This window comes from Rosa rugosa, chromosome 4 (genome assembly GCF_958449725.1).
Source record: "Rosa rugosa chromosome 4, drRosRugo1.1, whole genome shotgun sequence".
Classification (NCBI taxonomy): domain Eukaryota; kingdom Viridiplantae; phylum Streptophyta; class Magnoliopsida; order Rosales; family Rosaceae; genus Rosa; species Rosa rugosa.
The window spans coordinates 55,829,587-55,856,250 of NC_084823.1; the positions used below are offsets into that span (position 1 = coordinate 55,829,587).

The following is a 26,664-nucleotide window of genomic DNA, read 5'->3' on the forward strand; positions in this document are numbered from 1 at the left end:
TGCCCAAATTTTACTGTTCCGTCCAATTTGAACGTTAACTTTGACTGGATTGACAAAGTAAAATTTAGACAGAACAGTAAAATTTGGGCACGGCTGATTGAAATTGAAAGTATAGGGGTGTTGCTGATCAAATTGAAAGAGCAGAGACTGACATGATGTTACCCCCCAAAACCACAGGATACTAAACTGAAATTAATCCAATAATTTAACTAAATTTTGGTAGCTGCGCTTCTAAATGTAGAATGCATTAATGCAAAAATTAACTTGTACTTGCTAATGAATTCCGCGAATAATACCCATACAGCCATACCTCACCCGTCAAACTCATACCAGATTAAAGGGGATATAATCTCGGCTCCAAGAGAAAGATAAATCTGAATTTCAATTCTAGACAAGGTGGTATATATGCATAACATTGAAGAACAAAATACCATCTCATAATACATATGGGATTGAAATGAGCAATTATGGCTGTGTTAAAATCAGCCTATATATAGGATTGAATGAACACTTGGACAGGGACGAGCTGTCCTCTAATTAATCCTTCGGAGTTGGATTTTCATGTTCCGCCAAATCAAAATCATCATCATCAAGCCCTGTTGATCTGTATTTGTAGCGGCTGGCCCATAAGAGATAGTACAAGAAATTGACCCCACTCAAAACACACATCAACCAGTAAAACCTCTCAAGGTGATACATGTTCAAGTTGGTACCAACCAGCCAAGGTCTACGTCTATATGCCCCAGTGATACTATTGACAATGTTCACAAGCACTGAGCTGAGGTAGTATCCCATGGCCAATGAAGCCCAAGACAGAGCTGTGGCCAGAGACCGCATGCTTAGTGGAGCTTCAGTGAAGAAAAACTCCATCATTCCGGCCAATGTGAAGAGATCAGCCGAGCCGAGAAACAAGTACTGCATTGCCACCCAAAGAAACGTGATGGGTAATGGCCCGGTAGAGTTGAGCAAGCCATGTTTGGCTGCGACGTTTTTTCTCTTGATTTCGACCAAGGCAGCTACTGCCATGGCTACAATGGAGAACATTAGTCCTATTCCAATTCTCTGTAGGTGAGTGATTCCCATTTCGGTTTTGGTTACTTTTCTTGCAAAGGGGACAATGACTTGGTTGTAGAGCGGTGCGAGGATCATGATGAAGAGGACGGGGAAGACAGGGAGAGAGGCCGGTGGGACTTTGAGGGATCCGAGGCTGGTGTTCATAGTGGCTGCTTGTTGCACTGAGAATGTGGAGAGCTGAGCAAGGCAGCAGTTTAGCATTATGGTGGACATAAGGATAGGGAGGATTCTTAGGACTATTTTGACGTCCTCTAGTTGTTTTGCAGTGCATTGTAACATTGGGTGGACAGGTTTCATAGTCACTGCTTTGTTAAGGAATTTGAGGCTTTCTGTTAGAGCTTGATTTGACCCTTTTTCTTTAGCTCTATTAGTTTCTCCCTCACTGGATTCATGTGTATGAGATGGGACTGTGGTGACTGCAGTGCTAGGACTTCTAGCTTTGAAGTTATTGCACATTGCTGCAGCCAAAACCTGTGTTTATGTTCACGTGACGCGTCAATAAATTAATAATTGAATTGATGGAACAAGTGAATTTCGCCTGCCTGTCGCGTAATGTACGTGACGGGAAAATTGTACCAAAAGAGAGCGAGTGTTACCTTAAACATGGACGTGATCGGACTTCCTGCAGGAACTTTGGTCCGATATGTAGGAGAGCCAAGGAGGAAGAGCGGGATGGAGAGCAGAATTGTTGCAGTCGCAATCCCAAAACCCCATTGCCAGCCTTTGTTGTCTTCGATCCACACCACGAAAGTTACTGCAACAAGTGCCCCGCAAGAGAGACAGAACACATAGTAGTTGAAGAATGAAGATCTCTGCTTCCTTCCTTGTGGGGTGGTCTCATCAAACTGTTCCGCTCCGTGTGGCAGAAGAGAGCCTTTTATTCCTCCAACTCCAAGTGCCACCAGATAGAGGCCTGTGAATAACATCACTGTTTTGCCACCATTAACTTCCTTGCATGGATTGTCGGTGCTCATTGAAGCGCAGGTTGGTAGCTTCAGTGATGGTAAATGAGCTTGGATTGTGAGTACGAGTAAACCCTGTTGCATCAGTCTAAATTAATAATGATCCTAGTATTTATTAGGTCTTAAATTGTAAAAACACCCTGCAGATATTTCAATAATGAGTCCCACAGTGCAAACAAGGCTGTTTCTTGCATAACTGTTCTACTATAAGCATGAGTTATATGTTAACTCTTGAGGATATTGAATAAAATTGAAAGCCAATTCACTGAAGTAAAGGGATGATGAAAAAATAGAGTAGAGAGTTCGAATGTGTGTAAGAAAACTCACTGTGAATTCTATTGCAGAACTTATCAAATAGATGCAGTAAGTGGTGAAGAAAGCATCTGCTAAAAAGCCACCAAGGAGAGTAAGTAGGAAGGCTGTGCCCATGAAATTGGTGACAATGTTGGCAGAAGTGGATGGAGAGAAATGCATGAATTTCGACAAGTATAGCACAAGGTTGCTTGCATTGGCCAGGTAAGCCAGGTTCTCCAATATCTCCACCACTAAAGATTTTGACACAGAGAAAAAAAGTTAAAGACATATTCATGGTAGCTCAATTCTGGTTTTTAACATGCTTAGTTTACAGTGATGTAATGTTTAATAACCTAAGACAAATGAAACAGCAAGCATTCCACCATGACGGCCTCTTATGGCAGGTCTGTTCCTCCAATCTACATAACCTTCCCATGTATTCAAATGGTTTGCTTCATCCTACAATGGTAGCCAAAACAAAATCAAGCCAATATAAGCAGTATTCAATCTAAACCATATAATGAGAATCATGAACTTAAAACTCACCATCTCCTTATACAGCTTCTAGGCTTATTTGTGGACTGATGACAAAAAGGAGTAGTTGATTGATAACTTTAGTTCTTCGAAAACCATAGATGGAGCCATTAATTATTATAGACTGAGAACAGAACCTAAGAAGAAAGGTCTAGACTCCATGATAATGACCATTCATTCTCCAATACCATTTTAACCTTGAAACCATGGTGTTGACAGTTTCTACTTTCTACCATTCGAATGAAGAGAGAAGCAGTCAAGTTTATCTCGAATGTCTTAATTACCAGAGATAAAGAAAGTAAAACGTATACCCAATTCTTCATGATTATAATCCAACTTGCTAGCAATGGATAAGCTAATCATGCTCCTCACCTTGATTAAAAATTTAAAATAAAAAATTGCAAACGTGAAGCACAGTATACAGATGTAAGAAGATGATTTCATAAAGTGTCGGATTTTTTTTTTTTTTGATACAAACAGATGTGGTGTTAGATGATTGCCTGAGCAAACCATGCTTTCTGTTCTTGTCAAATGGGCAATGATCTGAAAAGATGGAGTAAATTTAAAAGCAAGTGGGATACAAACATAAATGTGGTCTTAATTTTATGGTGTTCTATTTGAAGGTAAACCTTGACAGTAGCTTTTCATGCATACCCCACTGCAAACTCTCTGAACCTTATAGTGGTAGGACTAAGAGCATTATGTATTGAACTAATTTCTAACTCTTATCCGTAAGGTCCTGTTTATTCCTGCGCAATGAAAATGATTCAATTTCCGAAAATATGGAAAAGATAACCAAATGGGGATGAACGATTTAGTTTCCTCCATTTTGGGGTATCTGTTTCAATTACACAAAAAGTTTCAGCTTCCCCAGATTGCACTTACGAAGCCTAGGAAGGGGATTTCTTCGCTATCGACAAACTAAATGAGGTCTACGGATTAATGCTTTACCTACTTACTACTTGAAATCTCTCTTCACTATCCAATGTCCAATCAGATATGCTCATTTCAGAAAGTTTGTGTTTGGCTACAAGACTAATCCCTATCATGGCCTTTTCTTAGGTGAAATCAAAGTCATACAATCAATTACCATCTACATCTTTCATAGGACTTGTCAAGCTCTTATAGAGCTTTCGGAGCTGGACTGAAATATGCTTCTGCTTACTACTAGTCATCCTGACTTGTACTATTACCTACTGTCTATTGGCCTTATCATACATGTTGTTGCCTTGTCGTTTAGGTTTCCTCTCTCAGCCATTCGTATACTTGATCATAGAGATGTGTAGATGTAATCTTTCTAGAAAGATGCGGATGCATCGTGGTGATCTTAGAGATCTCCAAATTGGGTGGCTATAGGCTTTATCAATTGGGTAGCCTAACAGGCCAGCATTTACTTCCATGCATTGCCAGTACATCTAAGGTTCCCCTAGTTGAAAATAAAGAAAATGTTTCCAGTCAAATAAGAAAGATATTAACAGTTCAAAATATAATGAAAGGAATCTAAGTTTTGTATTTTTCACTATCTTTTGGTTCAGAGTCTGAACAGCTTTTATGAACATAGTTAGTTGTGTGAGTGTTATGTTTTCAATTGGGATATAATCTGATTCTCGATAGTAAAATGTAGTTTTTCCCAGGTAGTGTTTTTGTCAAGGAGAACATGACGATGGTAATGTTAATCTTAATACTTCAGAATATTCCCTGGCTAGTTTCAAAAACTTGTGGCTGATAAACATAGGCAGGTTCCTGCAATGTTTGAATATAGGAATGCAGATAACAATGGAACAAATTGATACCTTGCACACCCTTTTTCCGAACATAATATCCGTTTTTATCATCATAGTCGTATGACTCGTATCACCTATTAATTCTTTTATCCAAGTTTATCAGTTCTGCATATGGATGACTAGGAACTTATCAGTATTGTTTAGCAAAACATATGCCTTGAAGTGTATCACATTAAGATTTATTCGGCTAAAGGCATCTTTTTAGCAGGTATACGATGCTAATTATTCTTAATCAATACAGAAATCTTTATCATTTATTCTACTACTGCTAATTAGTATGAAAGAGGGCAATGATAAAGAGACACTTAGCAGTTATATTTGCTCATCTCTTTCCATGTTGTAAAGCAACTGAAAAAGAGAATGTCTTTGGAAAAGAATGGCAATTTCTTCACCACAAGTCACAAACAGGACTCCATGTCCAGGCATGAGTGGTCTTTCTCACAAAGAAAGCTACAAAAGTAGAGTTAACTTATCATTTCGAACAATCTAGCCTTCCATTAGTCTAATCATCACTTACTAAATAAACTATCAACACAGGCACTTTCTATCCTAATCAACAGTGACACGCACTGCCGAGATTAATTACTGGTGCTGATGTTTATATTTTCAGGTATTGAAGGAAAACCAGAAGTCAATCAAGCTTGGTTCTTCACATGACTGCTAGGTTGCGTTTTATATGATTCGATATCCTAGAACCCTTTTTAGTGATGCGAACATTGAACTAAAAATTCAGGAGGTATGCACAATCACTGGCCAAGAAAAGTTAATTTCATGTAGAGAATATAATTCATTAATTCTTATATTGACTACATTGAGTTCTAGAATCAAACTAGTGGAGTTTTACCTAAAGTTTGTTCTACCAGAAATCTGTCTACCCTACAGCAAATGTCCTTACTTATGATCCCAAAACCAACAAAATGGCAAAAGAGGGTAAAAAAACATGAGAGCAATAAAGAGCAATGTGATGGTGGATCGGACGGTGAGGTAGTGATGAAAAACTAGTAATATCGAAACCTATATAGCGGTGGATAGTGGTTTTCAGTTGGCCCTGAAATAGAAAAATTGAGAGAGAAGTTCATAGGACATATGGTGGTGGCCAACATGAAAGGGTTGAAAGAAATTCTGCATATTACACACTAAGGTAATGTGCTCCTCCATTGAACATGATCGTTGCTTTCAAGCAATGTGCAAGCCCTTCACTCCACACAAGTTGGAGTTGCCACTTTCCATTTATACTTCACACGGCCAATACTCAATATGTTCAAAATACGTACAAGACTTTTCATGCTTGGACGTGGATCAATTTTAACTTCATAATCCAATGATCTTCATGCTTGGACGTGGATCAATCTTAACTTCATAATCCAATGATCATGAATCTATAATTGCGACCTCATGAAAATCACGAAAAAGAGTTATGTGAAAACAATTTTTTAAAAGTTAATCACATTCATGACAAAATAAAGCACCCACTACATATGTACAAAGTCATGAGTTCGAGTTACCATGGGTGCAGGAGTGAAATCCTTTGATCTTCTTTTTAAATTAATTAAAAAAAAAAAAGCATGACAAAATAAAGCAAAGAAATTCTAAATAAGAACCAAGTCTATTGGGTGAAAAGGGCAAAAGGATCGCTTACTAGGAGAACCAACTGTATTGGGTTCATATATATCTAGAATCTAATCAAGGGAAATGGATCTTTTACTCATTGGATCCTACATGGGCTTTGGATAGCTCACAGAAAGTCCAGCACCAATAATGGGCTTGTTTAACAAGTGCAAATGAAAAACCAGTGAGCTAAATGAGCCAACTATTATCTAGTCACCAATTCCAATTCTAGGAAGAAAAAAATTGGTACAGCCTCTTTTGGTTGAGGGAATATGGTATTTGGAAAAGGAATACAGCAAAAATAATCTGAAATCTTTAGCCCGCCAACCAAATAATTAGGGCAAAAACATTTTTACTCGATAGACAACGAATTCGTTGTCTGTTTCAGATTCATTTTGGAAGAAGTTGTGATTAAAACAAGTTAGAATATTAGCAACTCCGTATAAACTAAAACGGAGTTACAACATCATCGATAATTCTCTAGAATTTATGAATGAGCTATCATTACAACATCATAGGTTATTATCTAGAATTTAAAATTTTGTGTTAAGCAAAAGTTTAGAGAGAGAAAAGTTATCATATAACTCCGTATCAGGACAGAACTACAACCTCAACTCCGAATGACTGAGGTGGGAGACGTACTCGTCTCCACAAAATCCGGGTATGGATTTCTACAGGAAATTTACATATCGCACGACCTAAGACAAGATTGTTGACAACGGATATCGAACATGAATCTAGACTCAACCACACCACAAGCACACCCATACCAACACAACTAACTCAAGTTGGTTAGAATTTAAAATTTTAGTAGAAGAAGGAAAATAAAACAAGTATAAATTATACAGTAGAATTTTCGTCAATTATAATTTATAAGCGAAAAAAAGACGAAGATAATTACTTGAGCACATCACCGGAGTGAGACCAAAAGCGAAAATAAAAACCAGCGGCGGAGAGACAAGGGCGGGACCCGCATCATGTAGACGTGTCCCAATGAGGGCCCGCCGTGTTGAAACGCGAGCCATTTGAGTGGTGGGAGTAGCACCACCCAGCGAGCGAGTCGGAGTCAGAGTGACTCGGCCCGAGTCTCCGAGTCATGACTCGGCGCCTTTTTTAATCACGAGCTGAAAAATCCAACTCAGTAGTCCTGGATTCCCATTGTTTTTTTCTCTTCTCAGTAGACTGTGTCTGCGCCTCGTTTTCATCTTCATAAACCCCACATCCCCCTGCTAATTTACTGTTGTACCCTTGCCATATGTTCCACGCTCTCATTTTTCTAACATGTATTCTAAAGGAAAATCCTTTGAATACTATGATTTGTATTTGCTAGGAGAAAATTATAAAATCCTTAGATTGTTGTTTGCACGTCTTGTTTTCCTTTATGAATGATATTCTCCATGGAAAGGAATTTTATAACTTTTATGAAAATGGGCATTCAGGGGAGAAGTTTTTCCGTATAGAAACTTTTTCTCATAACTTGATATGATCTCGACTTATTTTAAATTTTGTTTATTCAACTAATTGTTACACTAGCGTACAGTGATACTGATATTTTATTTGCTTATTAGCTTATGTTTGCAATGATATATTGGTGATTCTGGCATGCTAAGCTCATGGTTTTAGAATCTAAGCTCAGGAATTAAACAATGATCTCCGTTTATGCTAATAGATTATAAGCTATTTGATTTATTTATTATTACATCAATAACTAAGGAATTACATTAACAACTAATAAGTCTTCAGTGAGTTGTGAGCTGTTGGTAAGTTATAATTCCAACATTGTAAAAGTCATGGCTTCGATTCTCACTGACATATGAAAGGGTTGAGCGGTTAAGGGTTTTTTTTTTTTTTTTTTGGAAAAAGAAGTCTTCAGTAAGTCGAAATCACGACCTCTAACTTATAAAGAGGAGATTAATGCAACTAGATCAAACGATACATCATAAGCTTTTGTAGATATAATATTTTTTATTTATTTTTGGCCATTACTTATATTTTTATTTTTAAATGTAAGTTTGACAAGGCCTTGTCAACCAATTAGAGTATTAAACTATCAAATCATATAGGACAAGAAACAATAAGAAGAGCCTTGTTTTGTCTTTTTTTTTTTTTTTTCTGTTACAAAAAGTTTGGAGGGGAAAGTTATCCTACACCTCCGCGTTAGGACAGACTTACAACCTTAACCTTGAAAGACTTACATGAGACATGTACATGTTACCACAACTCTCAAGTATGATTTTCCACACAAAAAAACTATTGATAGCAAAGATCGAACTTAAATTAGAGCTCAACTACAAGCATGCTCATGCCTACCAATGTCATTCTATTCCAAGAAAGATTCAATATCAAATGCTTCTTCAATTGAAATACCAAAAGATAAGAAGAGAAAATAAAAAATGATGCTTTCTAATTGGATTATGACTAATGACTTATATGACTTATGATATGAATGTGATGCTTTTGTGAGGAAGGGCGTGATGGTAATTACAGCCTCATCCTGTCCATCTTCTACTATATTACCATCATCGAGCTCAGAACTTCAGAGAAGAAAACACTCTGTCTCTCTCTTCCTCTGTTTCTCTCTCTCTCTCTTGAGTTTTCCATTTTACACAGAGAGAACTACTTCTTCTTCAAAACCCAGAAGGTTAAAGAACCTCTCTTTCTCCTTATTCTGAGTGATGGGGGTGAGCAGCCGTTGTTCCCACACTTCCCACATCACTGAAATCATCATCACCAGCTTCTTTCGCCACAAAGCTTAGGCCTTTTCAGTTCGGACCCGGCTTCGGATCATCATCGTCTCAAACCAGGCTGTGATGTCAGATTAAATTTTCAACAAAAACCAGTATAGAACTAAAACAAATTTGAAAGAGTAGACATGGCCGGCGGTGGGAGGGTCTATAGTAGTAGCGGTGGTGCCTCGTTTTTGCTTCAGAATCAGAGAGGTTCTTGCGCTCCCGAACCTCTCGATTCTCTCTTCCTTTCTGGGTCCTCTAATGCTTCCTCTACTTCTCCTTTTCTCGGTACTTTTCACTCCTTTTTCGTGTCTTTGTTGATCAAGTCGGATGTGATTGATTGTTTGGTTTTGTATATGAATCAAGAAAGGTTTGATTTGGGCTGTAGTTGTGTTGATCATTTCAGAATTGTATAGTGATCATCCCATCATGAATTATGGCAAGAAATGGTGTAATTTACATGTTACGTTTTTATTCAGGTTCATCCATGATGAGTTTCGAAGGTGCTCGGGGAGGAAATGGATTGAAGAGGTCCGTGTTCCAGCAATACGAGCACGAAGACAATTGTGATGAGGAATTCGAGGAGTACTTTCACCAACCTGGAAAGAAGAGGCGGCTAACTGCTGATCAAGTCCAGTTCCTCGAGAAAAGCTTTGACTTGGAAAACAAGCTTGAACCAGAAAGGAAGATCCTGCTTGCAAAAGACCTTGGCTTGCAGCCTCGGCAGGTTGCGATTTGGTTCCAAAACCGCCGCGCAAGGTGGAAGACAAAGCAGCTGGAGAAGGACTATGATGTTTTGCAAGCCAACTATAATAGTCTCAAGGCGGATTGCGATAGCCTTTGTAAAGAGAATGATAAGCTGAAAGCTGAGGTATACATTAGTAATCTCTATTGGTTCACTGCCTTGTGTGTCCATTTATGGCTTTTTGCTTATCAATTTGTTATGTTTGAATTGTTTCTCAGGTTGTTCAGCTATCGGACAGGCTGCGGCTGAAAGATGAAGAGAGGGCAAACTCAGAACAATCGGATACGAATAAATCAAATCAAGAACCACAGCAGATGCCAATTGCTGAATCGGTCTCCTCCGAAGGTGAAGTATCCAAACTCTCGGTTGTGGCATGTAAGGAAGATCGTAGCTCAGTCAAGAGTGACATATTTGACTCGGATAGCTCACATTACACCGATGGGGTTCACTCTTCTCTCTTAGAGCGTGGTGATTCTTCATATATTTTTGAACCCGATCAGTCTGATCTTTCCCAAGATGAAGAAGACAACTTGAGCAAAACCCTATTGCCACCATACATCTTTCCGAAGCTTGAAGATGTCGATTACACAGACCCTCCTGCAAATTCATGTAATTTTGGGTTCCCAGTGGAAGATCATGCCTTTTGGTCCTGGTCTTACTAGGATTTCTTTGGTATAATACAATTCCTGCGTTATCGTGTTCTTATTTGATAGTATGGCGTATAAGTGAGAATAAGTAATGAATCCAAGCAGCGTCAATGGCACCCCGATCCAGATGTGGTGGTGGGTTTAGGTTTCAGTTGAAAGCAGAAAAAATGGCGGTGCTTGCCCCATTTGTAATCTGACCAAGGAATTGGGGTTCTGTAGTTTCATGTACCATTTTTGTAAGAAATGTAATTAAATAAAAGTTCTCTTATGTAAGCAAAGCTTGATGGAAATGCCAGTTCATTTCACCTCCACACCTCCATTTTTCATGTCTCATTTCTTAAGCTCCCTTAATCAATTGCCTTTTTGTTGCAAATTAGTCAATAATGTTTAACCAAATAAGGAACATGTAGATGATTGAGACCCAAGATTTTTTGTATTAGTGGTATACCATTATTGTTTAGTAGTGTTCTTAAGCTTCTGTTATGATTGGATGTGGTCTGTAATAGTGAAGCATAGTGTCACATATATACATACAAATCCTAGTTGACTTGCCAATTGTTGCAAAGATGTAAATATAGCTGCATCAGATTTTATGTGAAGATGATGGAAGAAAGCATCAAACAGGTATTGCTCTTTTTTTTTCTTGTATTGGGGGTCAACTTCATCATGAGTCACTCACAATTTTCTTTCCTTTGTTTTTGTTTCCCTTGTTTGGTGGAGGGCAAAATCATCTTTTGGCTTTTGTCTTGCACTCTTTGAAGTCTCAACAATGCTAACCAATATAAATTCTCATAATTTTTCAATTTCTTCTCTCCAAAATATTGTTCATGCTCAGTAAAACTTAAAATCATGTTATTTACTTGGTGTAGAAAATATTAGTCACTTATCATTCATCAATTAAAAAGGGCCCATGAAAAGAAAATGAAAACTAAACTTGGCAAGCAACTCCCTTATCAAATGATGGTGATGTTCTTGCTTATCTTCTTGAGAACGATGATCCTTGGCCGAATTGCATAGAAGGTAAAGTGTTTTAGATGACTTTCTCTTGTGTCATCAATTTGATAAAGGTTGATCAAACTTCTGAAATTGGCAAATTAGTAAATTGGTTTTGTTGGCAACTACTTGTTGTGTCACCAAAACTAGGTCTATTCAAGCACATCACTCATGCATTTCATATCAAGGTAGAGGAAAGGTTTTTAACCTTTTTAACATCTGTTTTGGGTAATATTGAGGTGTTTCTTCTCTTTTGGTTTCATATTTAAACCAAATTTTCTTTCTTCTTTTACATCCTTGGCCAAATGGCATAGCAAATGATGACTACCATCTATAATTATATAATTGTCAATTTTTTTGTTAAAATTCACAGAAGCATTTTGATAATCACTAGCCAAACCATCTCTATCACGCATGGTTTAAATTTGCTCGTCATCCTGAAATACTAAACTCTCCAATACACTCCAAGTCATTTAGTTCATGCAAGTCCTTTCACTAATCAAGGGTCAAAATGCTTAGTAGCAATTTGCGATCATTTTAGTTCATAAATAAATAATAATTTTGCCGGAATATTGGATTACCTTCATATTAAAAGAGTTTTTCAACCATATAATCCGAGTTTTTTTTTTTTTTTTAATAAATGGCTGGTGCGACTGCCCTCAAGTCCTGATTAATGAAACTGCCGAATACAAGGGGGGAACATTGAGCCTAAACCCCTTATTACAATAACCATCTAGAGTATTTTCCGAAATAATATTAATAATTTCTACAGAAGACATGTATTCTAACCAGCACCAACTAGCAAAGAGTGTTCTATTGGCTATTCTATTTGCTTTGACATAGCGGTGATATAACGGAAATATAACTCAATATGTAACCCGATTACAACGCAGCATAATTACTATAATACCAGTTTTCCTACTATGTTGCCACCGGAGGATAGATCCGACGACACTTAGCTTTACCTTGTCACTAAGTGGTAGAACAATAAAATTTAAAACCAGCTTAATTACTATAATACCAGTTTTCCTACTATGTTACCTCTAAAATATATTCGAGTTTTTTTTTAACCAATCAAAGTTTCATTTTTCAAAACCGGAGTATAGAATAATACACGTATCACATCTAAACATGTAAATCGGTCGGACCCTAAACTTTAACAAATACTATTAACTAAAAACATATTGAAACTCGCTTCGTAGTGAGCCTATAGACCATCAGGAATCTATCTTATATTTTTGACAAAAAACAAATTGTTCTTGAAAAGATTTTGTTGCCTATATATCCTATGCAATAGGGCATATTAACTTGGGCCATAGGGTACATGCCAGGTGTCTCTTCCTTCAAATCACGAGGCACCAAAGATTTGCTACCGACCATCTATAACCCAACCATTTGGGGCTGCGACGTGTGGTCACCACGTGTAGGGCTTGGATGAAAGCATCACCATCACATACCCCACCGCTTGGAATCTTCCAGCGCGACGCGCCTCACTAAACGTCGACGTCTTGACCCACGTGGCAGCGATCTATTACCTGGTAGGTGTATGTTCGGGTCAAAACAAGGCGGGGCCTACCACCAGCTGTTTTAAATACTAAAAGTTTAGCCATAGATAAGCATCGGAATGGAGGGTGGGACCCGGAGAGCATGGGATCTGAGAGTGGACGCATCTGTCCCCTATCAAAGCTGATGTCATACGGGTTCGGGTTGCTTTCTATGGGCCCGTGCTGCACGTGTCAATGGGCCTAGCCCCTTTTCTCCTATATTTATCCTCTTCTTCTTCTTTTTTTAATATTTTCTTCCATTTCCTTTTTATATTTGGTGGAGGGCTCCTTTGTAAAAAGAATGATCAAAGCTATAAAGCTATCAATGCTTTTGGATTGATTTTGTTGAGTTCTGATCATTCTTATTGTGTTTTATTCTGTTGTTATCAACATGCTCTTTTGTTCGATAAAGTATGATTTATTGGTTGTTTTAGTGAAGGTTACGAATTTAAATCTTATTATAAAATAGATTGTGGCACCATATTTTAATTTGAAAATAATATACATTTTTTGTCAAGAAAAAGAGACTTTTACACTTTGAAGTTTCAAGGTAACTGGAGCATCCTGTGAATCTGTGATTATCGGGATGTGTTTTACGAGGATGTTTGTAATGATGCTAGAGGTAAAGGTTTAATGTCTCTCTCGATACATGCTTCTAATTCAATAAGTCAAGCGTGAGAATGAGCCTCCCAATTTAACTGATTTTCAAACCTCTTTAAAAAAAAAAAAATTTATATATATTGCCTTCGAAACTAGCTCATATTTATAGTGAACTTTGTAAACTCGTTTACTTTGATGTTTGGTCTGTGTTTTATAACCCTCAAACTTGAGAGGGTTGGTGCGTACAACTCTAACTATGCATGCTTGTGAGAAGATGATTATGGTAGTACTAATTTTTTACAAGAAACGAGGTACTACAACTCTTCAATTTTTGCCAGTTTGATGAAATAATGAGGTTTGTACAATAAATTTCATGGAATTTTGCAGAAAATTCCATGGTCCATGGCAAGCAGATATTTATACGACGACATCAACAGATCAATTTTAGAACCAGGAACCATCAATCCACCAAGGACCACAGTCGATCGGTCGAGGTGTACGAGAGAGAACTTTCAGATTACAATCTTTACAGATCAAAGCATTGTTTCGTTTTCGGATCAGAATTTGAAGTTGTCCTTCAAGTGTAACACCATCACTTGCTGCAAGAATTGGAGAAAAGCAAAAAATAAGTTGGACTGACATTGTTTTGGCAGATATGTCTGTGTCACCTAAGATATAGTTACTATATATCATAGTTTGAATGGAGTTATTAGTATAAGATTAACTTACAATCAAGCAAAGAAGGATGCATCCGGCAGCGCCGGGGAAGAAAGCATACCAATAATTCAGGTGATGCAACTTTGCTCCGTCAATGAAGAGTATTGGCAAGCTCGCAGCTGCACTAATTGATCGCATAATGAGAACCGAGTAACGAGAAAGTTAGCACAAACGACGACGTTTGAGGTATTACCTGGCGGATGAGTGGAGCGTGTGAAGATCATGAAGGCAACGGAAGCAGCGAGGGCAAAGCTCCGGGCAAGCCACCCTGGCCCTAATACAGAAAGTGCTAGGACACCAATGGCTGCACAACCAATTTGTGCCATGAACATGTTGTACTTCTGTAACACCATGGAGGAAATCCCTTAGGCCTAGTGATCATTGCCTACGTACAAGCTAGTCTAGGTATTATTGGAATTGGGCCTATTATTACTGAAGTGCATGTGGGAATTAGGCCTATTGTTACAGAAGTCTGAGAATGAATAACAATTTTTGTTTTTTTTTTTTTAAGGAATGTTAGACTGAATATGAAAATCAATTGACTACTAGAGAGAAACTGTGAAGTCTGTTTTAATGTTGAGATATGCTCGGAAAATGATATAGGATATTTGACACTTTGCATACGGATCGACATGCACATTTCACAATTGATATAGGGTATTCAACAATTTGCATATACGATGTGATTATTTCACTCAAACAGCATGACTCAATATTTAAACATAAAACTTGTGACCGTTGTAACAACATATTTTATTATAACACTTGAAGACATTAATTTGAGTAAAATAATATCATCACTAATGAACTAACGCGCGCCGAAAGAAGAGAAAACAGAATTTACCCGAGCACCTGGAGAGGTGGGAGTGGCAAAGAGGACAGCACAAACAGCTCCTAAAGGTGCAATTGTCATTGAAACTCCTTTTGGTGTTAGCATCTCATCTATTCTTCCCAATATCGCCATTGCTGTAAATGCCCCTATATACGAAAGAATTAATTCGATGATTACAATGAATCCCATTCATTCTAAGGAATCATAAATTTTTACTTCCACCAATTACAGATCGATGAACGCAAGACTAACCTGCAGAAGGCCAAAGAACATCGCTGAGGGAAGGAGCAGAAGAAGCCTTGTCAGGTTTCCAAGCTTCCCAAAGCGGCGCACCCACGTTGCTTGAGGCCACAATCCCATAGTTATGATAATTACTTCTTCCTTTCGTCGTTCTGATTAAGCTTCGGCCGGCGAGGTTCTTGTGAAATCGGAATAAAATTGAAGAAGAAGAAAAAGGGCGTAAAGACATTGAGAATGCCGGAGTTGCAGAAGAAGCATTGTGATGAAGGAGATGGTGGTGGTAGCTAATAATCCTCATTTGCATGCCCATTTCTCAGCTTCTCCGCCGGCCGCCACTTCTGAGTTTTCTAGTAGTTCCCGGTGGATATGATTGATGTTTTAGAGACGGTGAGGCCTATCTGAGAGTCGAAGGTTGACAAACGAGGCCGTCTCTTGGTGAGGTCGAAGGGACATTGATGAGGGCCATTTTAGCACAGAGACTTTATAGCCGTAAATTACAGATAATTACTTGTAACCTTCCTAGTTCCTAGTATAGTGTGACATGATACTAACATTATTTTTGATAGAATCAATATTGTCATCACATGTATTAGAGCATAATACACAGCATTATTCTCTCTATAATCAGCCAATTACCCACTAACCCACTTATGGTGGAATATTGTATTGGATAAATTGTTGGTTTGGGAAATACGATACAAGAAGACACCGACAATATACATGTCAACTACATTATTTCTTTATTCTATAAATTTTTATTAACATATGTATAGAACTATAGAATATATACACTCTTAGAACACATAGATTTTATTTTAACTATTTCGAGAATTAAAAATCATTTGTTCGTCCAATGCAAAGTTCACATTGTTGTGTATTAGGTTCTTAAGCGTATAAAGATATTTATCATTTTACATAAAATCTAACTAAAAAATTCATGAAGCTAGTTTGACACAGCTTTTCTTATTCGTATACAATTTAAGAAGCTAAATATTTTAGTAGGAAAAGTAAAGTAATTTAAAAATGACTTATAGAAATTTGTAAGCCACAACTTCTATAAGTCAAGAATTGCCATGATTATTATTTAGGAAAAATTTCGCAAACAGTACACCAAGTAAAGACCACTAATAATTCTTATACATAAAGTTCCAAACCAAACATTTCGGTAAGCGAAATCTGAAACTCGACCCACTATCAGTACACGACATCAATTTTTGACACCAAAATGTCCATTATGCCCTCAGTTCTTTTTTTTTTTTAATAATTTTTTTTTTCTGTTATTTTTTTTTTCCTTCGTTTTTTCTGTTATTTTTTTTTCCTTCGTTTTTATCTCTTTCTTCTTCCTTCTTCCGGGCTCACTCCCTCGCTTCCAACACCGCCTTCCTCACCTCCACGCTCACTCCCTCGCTTCCAACGCCGCCCTTGCCCTCTAATTGGTGAGATTTATGGTCCTACAGCTTATATTTGTAACTCAGCCAATATTTAGTCATGTGAAAAGAAAGAAAGAGATAAAAACGAAGGAAGAAAATAAAATAACAAAAAAAACGAAGGAAAAAAAATTATTAAAAAAAAGGAACTGAGGGCATAATGGACATTTTGGTGTCAAAAATTGACGTCGTGTACTGATAGTGGGTCGAGTTTCAGATTTCGTGTACCGAAATATTTGGTTTGGAACTTTATGTATAAGAATTATTAGTGGCATTTACTTGGTGTACTGTTTGCGAAATTTTCCCTATTATTTAAACACCTCAATTTAGACTCGCAACACAATACAGCAAGATGATGTTGAAGAAAAGTTGAAACAAATCTGTGGGCTTATTATTGGGCCCTCTTCACCACATCAACACAAAGGAACCAGTTGGGCTTATAAAGAAACATAGTTGGGCTTCATGGGGGAACAAAGGACCCATCAACAACCAAATCATGTCCAGTCACAAACTCAGAATCATCACTCGCAAGAAACAGCACCGCCTTGGCCACGTGCTCCGCCTTGAGCACCACCCCTCTCAACCGCGCGAACTTCTCATACGCCTTCTGAAGCTCCGCCATCTCCATCCCACTCGCCTTACACGTCAGCGGCGTCGCCATCCCATTCGGTGAGACGCAGTTCACCCTAATCCCATGCACCCCCAACTGCACGCTCGCCGACCTCATCAGCCCCAACACGGCATGCTTCGACATGCAGTAGTCAGTGCTCTTCCCCATCCCGTGGCTCGCTCCCACGCTCGCCGTGCACACTATGCTTCCCCTCACGCGCCCCTCCACCATCGCACGGGCCGCGTGTTTCACGCACGACGCCATGCCGCGCACGTTCACGTTGAACAAACGGTCAAAGGAGGGAAAGTCAAGGTCAAGGACGGTCTGCTCTTGGCTGCTCATTATCCCGGCGTTGCTGAACATGATGTCGACGTGTCCGAATTTTTCAACTGTTGCCTCCACCATGGACTTCACTTGCTCTTCATCGGCCACGTCACAGTGCACGTAGCTGCATCTGTAGTGGCCAACGGACTCGGCTAATCTACAGCCGAGATCGTCTTGGATGTCAACAATAATCACCATGGATGCTCCATGCTCGGCGAAGAGGCGTGCCGTGGCCTCCCCGATGCCGCTTGCGCCGCCGGTGACTATGGCTACTTTGCCTTGTAATTTGTTGCTCATGTTGAGGGGCCGAGGGCGTGAGCTATCAATATGAGATAGTAAAGCAGTATGATATTTGATATAAATTATTTAATGTTTCATTTCCCAAATAGAAATTCGTTTACAGAAGACCTGGGTGAATTGGGTCTCTATCTGCCAGTCAACGACTATGAGACTATGACCCTTTGTTATGGGGAACCAGGTAGGGAAGTTGCAGAATCATATTCAGAAACCATGTTTTTCAGTGGATGAATAATCGCTTAATTAATCAGCCACCTTGGGTTCCGGGTTCCAATTATTAAAGACTAACCCAAATTCTGCGTTGGGTGCCATTTTCAATTTAAGTTTTTTTTTTGAAGCTATGCGGTGATTACAAATTGTAAATTGATGACTCAATATTCAATTGAATTCAGGGTTTATGGCACGTTTACTTACTTGGAATGGAAAATAATCATGAATCGGAGACAAGTGGAATGGGAGAAGAAAGGAATCAGTATTGATTCCGAATGAATGATTCTTAAACCCATCTTCCCCCTTCGTAATTGAATTCCTGAGTATTCAGGAATCGATTCCTGATAAATAGGTGGGACCTACACCAATTCTCATTCCTTCATGTGTTAGTAAACACAAGAATTCTTTTACCTGGAATCATTCCGATTCCTTTATGTGTTAGTAAACACAGGGGTATTTTTACTCCGTAATCATTCTATTACATTCCAAGTAAGTAAACGTGCCCTTAGTTTTTAGGTCAACTAGGGCTGTACACGGATTGGGTTAGATCGGTTTTGACTCCAAACCGTCTCTATGCCAAAGTAAGCGGTTTAGGCATTTTGGAAAACCGGTCATAAAAAAAAAAAAAACTCAATCCGACCCAATCCAATCCAATTAAAGATGGTTTGGTTTGGTCAGTTAGGCAGTTTTCACCTATATAATATTAACATGCTATTTATGAAAAAAATTCATAGTAAAAATTCAATCCCAAAGAATTGAAATTATGTTAAATTATCTAAATTTAAAATTCAATAATTAAAATCCAAAACATATAGTCCAAAACTAAAACCTAAATTAGATTCAAAGAGATTCACTTATTTAACGACTTAGCCATCAATACTAGCTTAATATGATAGTATTAAAGGTCAAAGAATGAGAGATTGAGATATCAGAGATGTGATATGAAATGATCAAAAAAATTGTAGCGATTATATACTAAGGTTTTAGGCCTTTGGGCCTTGAATTCAATATGATAGTATATCATTTGAGAATAAAGTTATAACTGGAGATTTAGAACTTACTTAGAATAAACCGGACAAATGAATATATATTTATTATTATGTGTGTGTGTGTGTGTGTGTGTGTGTGTGTATATAATATATAAAACCTTTTTCTCTTATATTTCATACATATCGGTCGGTTCGGGTTCCGCGGTTTAAGTACAAGAGAAACCAAACCAACCTAGTTCATAAATGGTTTGATTCGATATTGAACCGATTTTTAATTTTTAAAGTTAAAAAACCTTAACAAAACCATATTTATCGGTCGGTTTTGGCCGGTTTGACCGGATTGTACCATGTTTTGCACACCCCTAAGGTCAACTACATAAATTATGAGTAATAATGAGCTCAAAACCTCTAATTGGATCCGAATTTTCTGCTATAATTTTTAAAACCTTAGATTGGATCCGGATTCTTTGCAATAATTTTTTATGCTAAAATTGTTTTAAGTAAATCCAAATTATGTCTGTCCCAAACTCTAGGTTACTTGACCTAGTGGTAATAGGGATTTAATGAGATAATCTCGGAGAATATCTTAGAGATATCCATTCATTAACTTTCCTTGTACAATTAAGATTCTATGCATTGTAAATCTTCTATATAAAAAGACCCCTATTATCAATGAGAATACACAACAATTCTCTCTCAAATATCGTTTCCCTAAAACACGTTATCAGCACGAAGCCCTAACCCTGAAACCCTAAATTCGTAGCCTTCAAATCCCAGAAACCTTCGCCGCCCACCTTGAAGCTCTCATCTCCAGGAGTCCAGAATCGGCGGCGCCACCCCCAGAACCGGTAGGAAAAATACCGAACCAGCCTCCGGAAGTACCAGAAACTCCTCTGCCCGGTTCAAGGCTTTTTCCTCCGCCTCCAATAGCCATACTCCACCACCAGCAGAGCCCTGATTCCAGATTCCAGGAATCGGAAAACTTATTCCCGGAACCGGCCAGAAGACACCCAAACCGGCCACCAGAAGCTGATGCACCTTGAACCGCCACCAGCTTTTCCAGTTCCTGCCTCAAGCTCTGCACAGCCCAGCCTAGAAGAAACAGAAGCAGTCCGGCCCAGAAGCAAAAGGAACCAGCTCGGCCCAGTAGCAGAAGAAGACAGCTCGACCCCGAAATAGAGAAGCAGGCCTGAAGCCCACTAACGTCAGCCTAGAAGCCTGATCCACGTCAGCGTCCAGTCTGCGTTCGCGTCAGTGCCCACTTCAGCATCCGACTGCCACATCAGCAACCGGTGCCACGTCAGCAGCTCTGGCGACATGTCACCGCCAGCCACTTTTTCGGCGACCTATTTCGAGATATTTTTTTCTAAAAGTTCCCCTTTTTTTTAGAGTTTTTTAAATCAATTTCTCTTCTTTTCTCGGGGACTTGCAACATCCCTTCGTTTGGTGTCCAACTCACCTCCATGGGTGCCCATATGAAGTGGAGGCTGCCCAGCGGTAAAGCTATCCGGCAGTGAAGCTCATCGGAGCTTTGGCCAGTGGTGAAACTCAGCCTGGAGACTTGGGGAGGCTGTTCAGAGATGAAGTCCAGCGGTGATTCCCAGCGGTGAATCTCAGTGGTGAAGCTATCCGGCAGTGAAGCTCATTGGAGCTTTGACCAGTGGTGAAACTCAGCGGTGAAGCTCAGCCTGGGGACTTGGGGAGGCTGTTCGGCGATGAAGTCTAGCGGTGAATACCTCCGGCGGTGAATCTCAACGGTGAAGCTATCCGGCAGTGAAGCTCGTCGGAGCTTTGGCCAGTGGTGAAACTCAGCGGAGGAGGATGCCAGCGGGGGTTGCCCAACGGTTTCTGGCCAGCGGGGGAAGCTTTGGTCAGCAGTGTCTCCTAGCGGAGCTTGTCCGCGGTGCTCAAAGTCAGCGGTTGCTAGTTGCCAGTTGAAAGTTGTTGTTTGGCGGTTGAGCGTGTCGCTTGACGGTCAGCGAGCTTTGTCTAGCGGAGGTGTGATGATCAAGTTCACGGGCCGCAACGGATCAAAGCTTGGAGGAGGCTCTTGGCGGTGCAACAAGCTAAGGAGGATGTTGTGTGTCCAGAGAATATTTTTGGGTGTCCACAGCAAATTGGCAATTTTTTTTTTATAGTTTTGCAGCGTTGACTTTATTTAAGTTGGCGTTGACCATTGCTGATCAGCGTTGACTGCTCTGATGGGCGTTGACCAGCCCTGATTTGATTAGAGATGGCAATGGGGCGGGTTGGGGATAGGGATCACAATACCATCCCCATCCCCGAGGTCATTCTCTACCCCCATCCCCGCCCCAATCCCCAATAAAAATATATTGGGGATTCCCCGTCCCCATCCCCACTGGGGACTAAGCCTCCAAACCCGCCCCAAATCCCCAATAAGAATTTAATAAATAAAATAATTTTTTCTCATATTGCCTTTTTTAAAATCAAAATCTACAACAAATAAATTTAAAACATGATTAAATTCATAAATCATAATTCAGTGAGTGCAAAAGTCAAAACACCATTAAAGTAAAAATGTAGCCATTAAAGTAAAGTAGTAAATGTATATATATTTGTGATTTATATTATAAAAAATAAATTAAAATATATATAAGTTAAATATATTTATATATTATTGGGGCGGGTTTGGGGATGGGGTTCACAATATCATCCCCGCCCCATCTCCAATATTAAATAGCGGGGATTGGGGATCCCCATCCCCATTCCCCATTTATCCCCAAATTCTCCCCCCATTAGGGGCGGGTATCCAATGGAGCTCCACCTCGCTGGGGATTTTTGCCATCCCTAGATTTGATGTTGACTGAGCGTCGACCTGATGCCAACGGGCCAAAGTTCATGGTACGTGACAAAGCCTTTGTGTTGGCTTCCCACAGACGGCGCCAATGTTAATGTTTAGAATTGGTGACTCTAATTAACGTAAAAGAGAGAGAGAGAGAGAATATGACACGAGATGTATAGTGGTTCGTCTCCCGCTCCCGCCTACGTCCACTTGAAAGCTTTAACTAGTGTATTGGGCCTTGCGGCCCAAAGGGATTACAAGAGATGTAATGGGATGAAGTTTAAGTGGGAGGAAGGGGTCCCTTTTATACGTAAGGGAACCCCTCTCATTTACATTTTCTTAGATGTGGGATGCAAAACCACTATTCTAGTCTTAGAAAGCATGTTTGGCAAGGCCGGGAAGGTTGCTTCCCGGTGACGTATTGGCCACTTCCGACTACCACGGGGTAGGTTGTATGTCGGGCTACGGTATGCATGTCGTGGTTGGGCTCCACCATGGCTTGTGGGCCCACAAAGAGGGTATTACTTATGCTTGGTGAGATAGCAAACTAGCTTGCTAGTAGAGGTATCTACAGGTTCCGTGTTCGCCTATTTTGGCGGTTACCTTCCCAAGTACAGCGATTATATGGACCAGAACGTTCAGAAGTATCCCTAAGATTAGGGTTTCGCTCTTGGCCCCCTCTCTTAGGGGCGTGACTATAATTAGATTCCGGAATATGCTCTGTTTTCACGGATCTCGAATTATAGTTTTTCACAAGGATGTTGTCATTCTTTTCAGCGACATTCATAGCTCCAACAAGCTCATGAAACCTTGTGATCCGTCCTGTCATCGATTCGATAGTTCTTAGCAACCATCAATGCAGAGACGGGGAAGGTAGAGAGAGTCTTCTCAATCAACATCGCATCTATGATCTCTTTACCACAGAATTCCATTAAGAATTTAATGCGAAGTGCTTCCGAGTTGTAGTCAAGAACTAACTTGAAATCACAGAAGCGGAGGCTATGCCATCTCACTTCTAGGTCAGGAAGCAGGGAGTCACGGACGTTGCCAAATCTTTCTTCGAGTGAGACCCACAGTCTTCTGGGGTCTTCTTCATTCATACACTCGTACTAGAGCGAATCATCCATATGATGAGTCATTAGGATGATGGTTTTTGCCTTATTTGCATCTAAGGCTACTCCATTTGCTTCCAAAGCTTGAGCTTGCTCAACAGTTAGCACGTCCTGGCTAGGCTCGAGAATCGTATCTAGGATTCCATCGTCCTTGAGGTGCTGGCGGACATCACGAACCCACCTGTGATATATAGAGCCAGTTGTACCCAATGGAGCAAAGTCCAATTTGTTCAGGTTACTCATCCTGAAAGAGAACAAGAAATTATGGTTAGTTTCGGAGCGTAAAAGGCTACCATGAAAACATATAAAATTTAGGATTAAATTATGTTTAGTCCCTGTACTCTGCCTCCAACATCGTTTCAGTTCCTGACATTTTAATTTCATCCAAAAAGTCCCTGAGGTCACAATTTCCGTCCAATAGGTCCTCACCGTTAAGATTCCGTCAAATTACGCCGTTAAGTTGCTGACGTGGCAATCCAAGCCACGCCAAGTCATCTCGATAATGGTGAAATGTCCAATATAACCCTATAATCTTTCTCCCTTCCTTTTTTCTTTTTAATTTATTTTATTCCATTTCTTTTTCTTTTCTTCCTACTTCTTCTTCACACCCAAATCACCACAACCACCACCACCGAGCTCTCTCTCGAGCTCAACCACCAATTCCATTGCCATCATATATCAGCAAATTCCAAGAACCAGACCTGCACAATCAATCAAACTAACATATCCAACATCTAGGTATTTCCTAAGTTCATCAAAAACCAAATTCCACCAACTATAAATTTAACTCTACAGAAACCAATTTGAACCGAACACCATGGTTGAACTAGCAAATACATAAAAAAAAGCTGCATAACAAACAATTCCAAACAATTCTATTTTGTATCGAACCTCTAACATAAACCAAGCTAGATAGAAACACTTTCTCATCAAGTGGTGAAATGAAAAGCAGCCACCTTGTTAATCACAATGGTGAGACTCAACAAACAACATCTACTGGTTAAAATTTAAAACACACATATAGTGATCACCAACCCACATCGAAAAATCGCAAATTCACAATCCCCAAATTGAAACAATTTGCAGCTCTAGTTTCTACCCAAGTCTTTATCATCTTCCAAATTCAACAATTAACAGAACCCAGAAACTATCAGACGATCAAGTCTCCAACTTTAAAATTACCAAATAACAAAGTAACATCAAAATTACCAAATAACAAAGTAACATCAAAATAGAAACCTAGTTGACTACTTCAGAAATCAGATAAGCACAACAATCACAATCCCAGAAGTTAAACCCTAAATTGAAATTTTTCATTCAACACCTGCTCTGAGACACGTCATAGATCTGAGACTTGACGGCCATGATCAGAGGCTTCTTGGGATCGGAGCCGTCGTACTGCTTGAGCTCCTCGGCGGTGATCTCGCCGAGCTGGACCGGCGGCGGAAGAAGCTGCATCTCCTCCAAGCTCCTGGGGCGGTTGTGGGTCTCGGACGGCCTAAAAAGCCCAAAAAGGACATGGTAAGCGGCGAAGAGCAGAGCTAGGAGCGTGAAGAAGGTCGCCGGGGATAGGCCCGTGTAGATCACGATCGCATCCTTCAGAAAAACAAAGAAAAACGAAGAAAAACGAGGAGGCGAGGTGGAGTATTTGGGGTTGATCATTTGAGAGAGGACGGGGGGGGGGGGGGGGGGGAGAGAGGAGGAGGAGGTGGTGAGAGGTGGATGATGACATTTGAGAGAGAATGGGGAAGAGAAGAGAGACGAACAGAAAGAGAGAGAAGGGAGATAAATAGAAGGAGAGAGATGGGGAAGAAGAGATAAACAGACAAAAAAAAAAAAATAATAATAATAAAAGGCATGGATAGTATGGACATTTCGCAATTGAAAAGGCTGAGTTGGCGTTGACTTTAATGCCACGTTAGCCTATAAACGGAGCAATTGGACGGAGTGTACCTATTGGACAAAAATTGTGACCTCAGAGACTTTTTGGATGAAATTAAAATGTCAGGGACTAAAACGATGTTGGAGGCAGAGTACAGGAACTAAACATAATTTAATCCTAAAATTTATGAGCGTAGTTGCTCCCAAGAAATTATGAATTTTTGAGTGTAATCGCTTCCAAGAAATTCAATTCCAAGAGGTATTGGATTAGATCGAAACAATGACGTAAGTGGTCGATCATAAATTCTCTACAAACTCTAAGTTTGGAGATCTCAACAAGCTCCAAGCTTGGAGTGAGCATGAACCCCCAGAGTTCGGCTTAATTAGGTCTCCCCTATGATGAAGAAAGGGGGGTAGAAGAATGGAGTTTGCAAGTCCCCGGAAAAAGAAGAGAAATTGAAATAAAAACTCAAAAACGGGAACTTTTAGAAAAAAAAAACCTTGAAATAGGTCGCCGGAAAATTTGACCGGAAAAAGTCGCCGGAAAAGTCGTCGGAAAGTTGACTGAAAACGGTCAACCGGAGTTGACCGGCATGGACCGGTGCTGACGTGGCAGTGGGGTCGGATGCTGATGTGGCAGTGGGGTCGGAAGCTGACGTGGTAGTGGGTCCCGTATGCTGCCGTGGCAGTTGGTCCCAAATGATGGGGTGGCACAGGCTGCTGACTGCCGACGTAGCTGCCTGTGTGGTGATGACGTGGCTGCTGACGTGTCGCCTTGGTGGGCCTGCCAGCAGTGGGCGGCTTGGGCTGCCTCCTTCTCCTTTTTTTTCTTCTTTATTTGCTGGTTTTTCTGCCGGATGTTCAGGATCTTCCAGACCGGTTTTGGGCTATTTCTTCCAGTTCCTGAATTGTTGGTTTGAGTAGCTTCTACTGGAAAAATTTGGTAGAAGTTGGAGGTCCGGAAGGTGATGAACCGGTGGAGTATTTGCTGCGGGTGATTTAGAGATTCTGGTGGCCGGTTCGATAAGTTTCCGGCCTGTTCTGGTGGTTTTGCCGCCGGTTCTGGATTCCTGGGGTCGAGGGCTTCAAGTTGTGTGGCGGTGGCAGAAAAGGTATCAAGGTTTTGTATTCGGATTTAGGGTTTTGGCTATTAGGTTTTAGGGTTAGGACGTCGTGCTGATAACGTGTTTTAGGGAAACGATATTTGAGAGAGAATTGCTGTGTATTCTTATTGATAATAGGAGCTCTTTATATAGAGGATTACAATGCATAGAATCTGAATCGTACAAGGAAAGGTAATCATACAATGAATGGATATCTCTAAAATATTCACCGAGATTCTATCTAATTAAAACTCTATTACCACTAGGTCAAGTAACCTAGAGTTTGGGCTAGACACAATTCGGATTTACTTAAACAGATGTCACATTCTTAAAAAGTAATGGAAAGACAAAAAAAAATTCCTAAAATCAACAATTTACACCTTTAAGCACGAGATCTCGCCCCTCACTTTGCCCATCATGAACTCACAACCAGCATGGTAGCACACATAAGAGAAAGCGGACCAAACTCTTCCTCGAATCATTTTTTGCAATCTTATCAAGTCTCGCCGTTCTACTTATTATCACTGGCTTTTAGAGCTAAATAGAATCTTCATCACCATCAATCTCTCTCTTACGATAATCACCATCAATCCTCTCAAGTCATT

The 26,664-nt window shown here is 39.8% G+C and overlaps 5 protein-coding genes across 7 annotated transcripts; 1 reads left to right on the plus strand and 4 right to left on the minus strand.

Moving 5' to 3' along the window:
• Positions 1-346: 346 nt before the first annotated feature.
• Positions 347-3,031, minus strand: LOC133706685 (protein NRT1/ PTR FAMILY 4.6-like). The gene is made up of 5 exons (XM_062132229.1): positions 2,877-3,031; positions 2,684-2,789; positions 2,364-2,581; positions 1,671-2,111; positions 347-1,545 (listed from the first exon to the last, which is right to left on the minus strand). Exons 1-5 carry the CDS (start codon positions 2,877-2,879, stop codon positions 538-540), a joined length of 1,776 nt encoding a protein of 591 aa, XP_061988213.1. The 5' UTR covers positions 2,880-3,031; the 3' UTR covers positions 347-537.
• Positions 3,032-8,784: 5,753 nt separating this feature from the next.
• On the plus strand, positions 8,785-10,688 carry LOC133743363 (homeobox-leucine zipper protein HAT5-like). The gene is made up of 3 exons (XM_062171269.1): positions 8,785-9,273; positions 9,465-9,856; positions 9,949-10,688. Exons 1-3 carry the CDS (start codon positions 9,129-9,131, stop codon positions 10,390-10,392), a joined length of 981 nt encoding a protein of 326 aa, XP_062027253.1. The 5' UTR covers positions 8,785-9,128; the 3' UTR covers positions 10,393-10,688.
• Positions 10,689-13,826: 3,138 nt separating this feature from the next.
• LOC133745296 (uncharacterized) lies at positions 13,827-15,800 on the minus strand. Of its 3 annotated transcripts, none has more exons than XM_062173355.1 (5): positions 15,316-15,800; positions 15,076-15,197; positions 14,425-14,572; positions 14,244-14,350; positions 13,827-14,113 (listed from the first exon to the last, which is right to left on the minus strand). In XM_062173355.1, exons 1-5 carry the CDS (start codon positions 15,611-15,613, stop codon positions 14,072-14,074), a joined length of 717 nt encoding a protein of 238 aa, XP_062029339.1. In that variant the 5' UTR covers positions 15,614-15,800; the 3' UTR covers positions 13,827-14,071. The 3 variants fall into 3 exon arrangements, with proteins under 3 accessions (XP_062029339.1, XP_062029340.1, XP_062029338.1); XM_062173356.1 differs by having other exon boundaries at positions 14,293-14,350; positions 15,076-15,209; positions 15,316-15,795; XM_062173354.1 differs by having other exon boundaries at positions 15,076-15,209; positions 15,316-15,794.
• A 1,283-nt stretch (positions 15,801-17,083) lies between these two features.
• Positions 17,084-18,093, minus strand: LOC133745119 ((-)-isopiperitenol/(-)-carveol dehydrogenase, mitochondrial-like). Its single transcript, XM_062173111.1, has one exon. It carries the CDS (start codon positions 17,959-17,961, stop codon positions 17,191-17,193), a length of 771 nt encoding a protein of 256 aa, XP_062029095.1. The 5' UTR covers positions 17,962-18,093; the 3' UTR covers positions 17,084-17,190.
• A 5,631-nt stretch (positions 18,094-23,724) lies between these two features.
• On the minus strand, positions 23,725-24,737 carry LOC133745078 (membrane steroid-binding protein 2-like). Its single transcript, XM_062173072.1, has 2 exons — positions 24,400-24,737; positions 23,725-23,776 (listed from the first exon to the last, which is right to left on the minus strand). Exons 1-2 carry the CDS (start codon positions 24,735-24,737, stop codon positions 23,725-23,727), a joined length of 390 nt encoding a protein of 129 aa, XP_062029056.1.
• Positions 24,738-26,664: the final 1,927 nt, after the last annotated feature.

Coding starts and splice junctions, on each gene's coding strand:
- LOC133706685 (XM_062132229.1), bottom strand. Junction 2,582..2,683: donor TGCTGTTTCATTTGTCTTAG/GTTATTAAACAT, acceptor CAAAATCTTTAG/TGGTGGAGATATTGGAGAAC. Junction 1,546..1,670: donor CGATCACGTCCATGTTTAAG/GTAACACTCGCT, acceptor ACATAAACACAG/GTTTTGGCTGCAGCAATGTG.
- LOC133743363 (XM_062171269.1), top strand. CDS start 9,129: ATGGCCGGCGGTGGGAGGGTCTATAGTAGTAGCGGTGGTGCCTCGTTT. Junction 9,274..9,464: donor CTCTACTTCTCCTTTTCTCG/GTACTTTTCACT, acceptor GTTTTTATTCAG/GTTCATCCATGATGAGTTTC. Junction 9,857..9,948: donor ATGATAAGCTGAAAGCTGAG/GTATACATTAGT, acceptor ATTGTTTCTCAG/GTTGTTCAGCTATCGGACAG.
- LOC133745296 (XM_062173354.1), bottom strand. CDS start 15,613: ATGGGCATGCAAATGAGGATTATTAGCTACCACCACCATCTCCTTCAT. Junction 14,573..15,075: donor CCACCTCTCCAGGTGCTCGG/GTAAATTCTGTT, acceptor ATGGTGTTACAG/AAGTACAACATGTTCATGGC. Junction 14,351..14,424: donor ACGCTCCACTCATCCGCCAG/GTAATACCTCAA, acceptor CAATTAGTGCAG/CTGCGAGCTTGCCAATACTC.
- LOC133745119 (XM_062173111.1), bottom strand. CDS start 17,961: ATGAGCAACAAATTACAAGGCAAAGTAGCCATAGTCACCGGCGGCGCA.
- LOC133745078 (XM_062173072.1), bottom strand. CDS start 24,737: ATGATCAACCCCAAATACTCCACCTCGCCTCCTCGTTTTTCTTCGTTT. Junction 23,777..24,399: donor TATGACGTGTCTCAGAGCAG/GTGTTGAATGAA, acceptor TTGATTGTGCAG/GTCTGGTTCTTGGAATTTGC.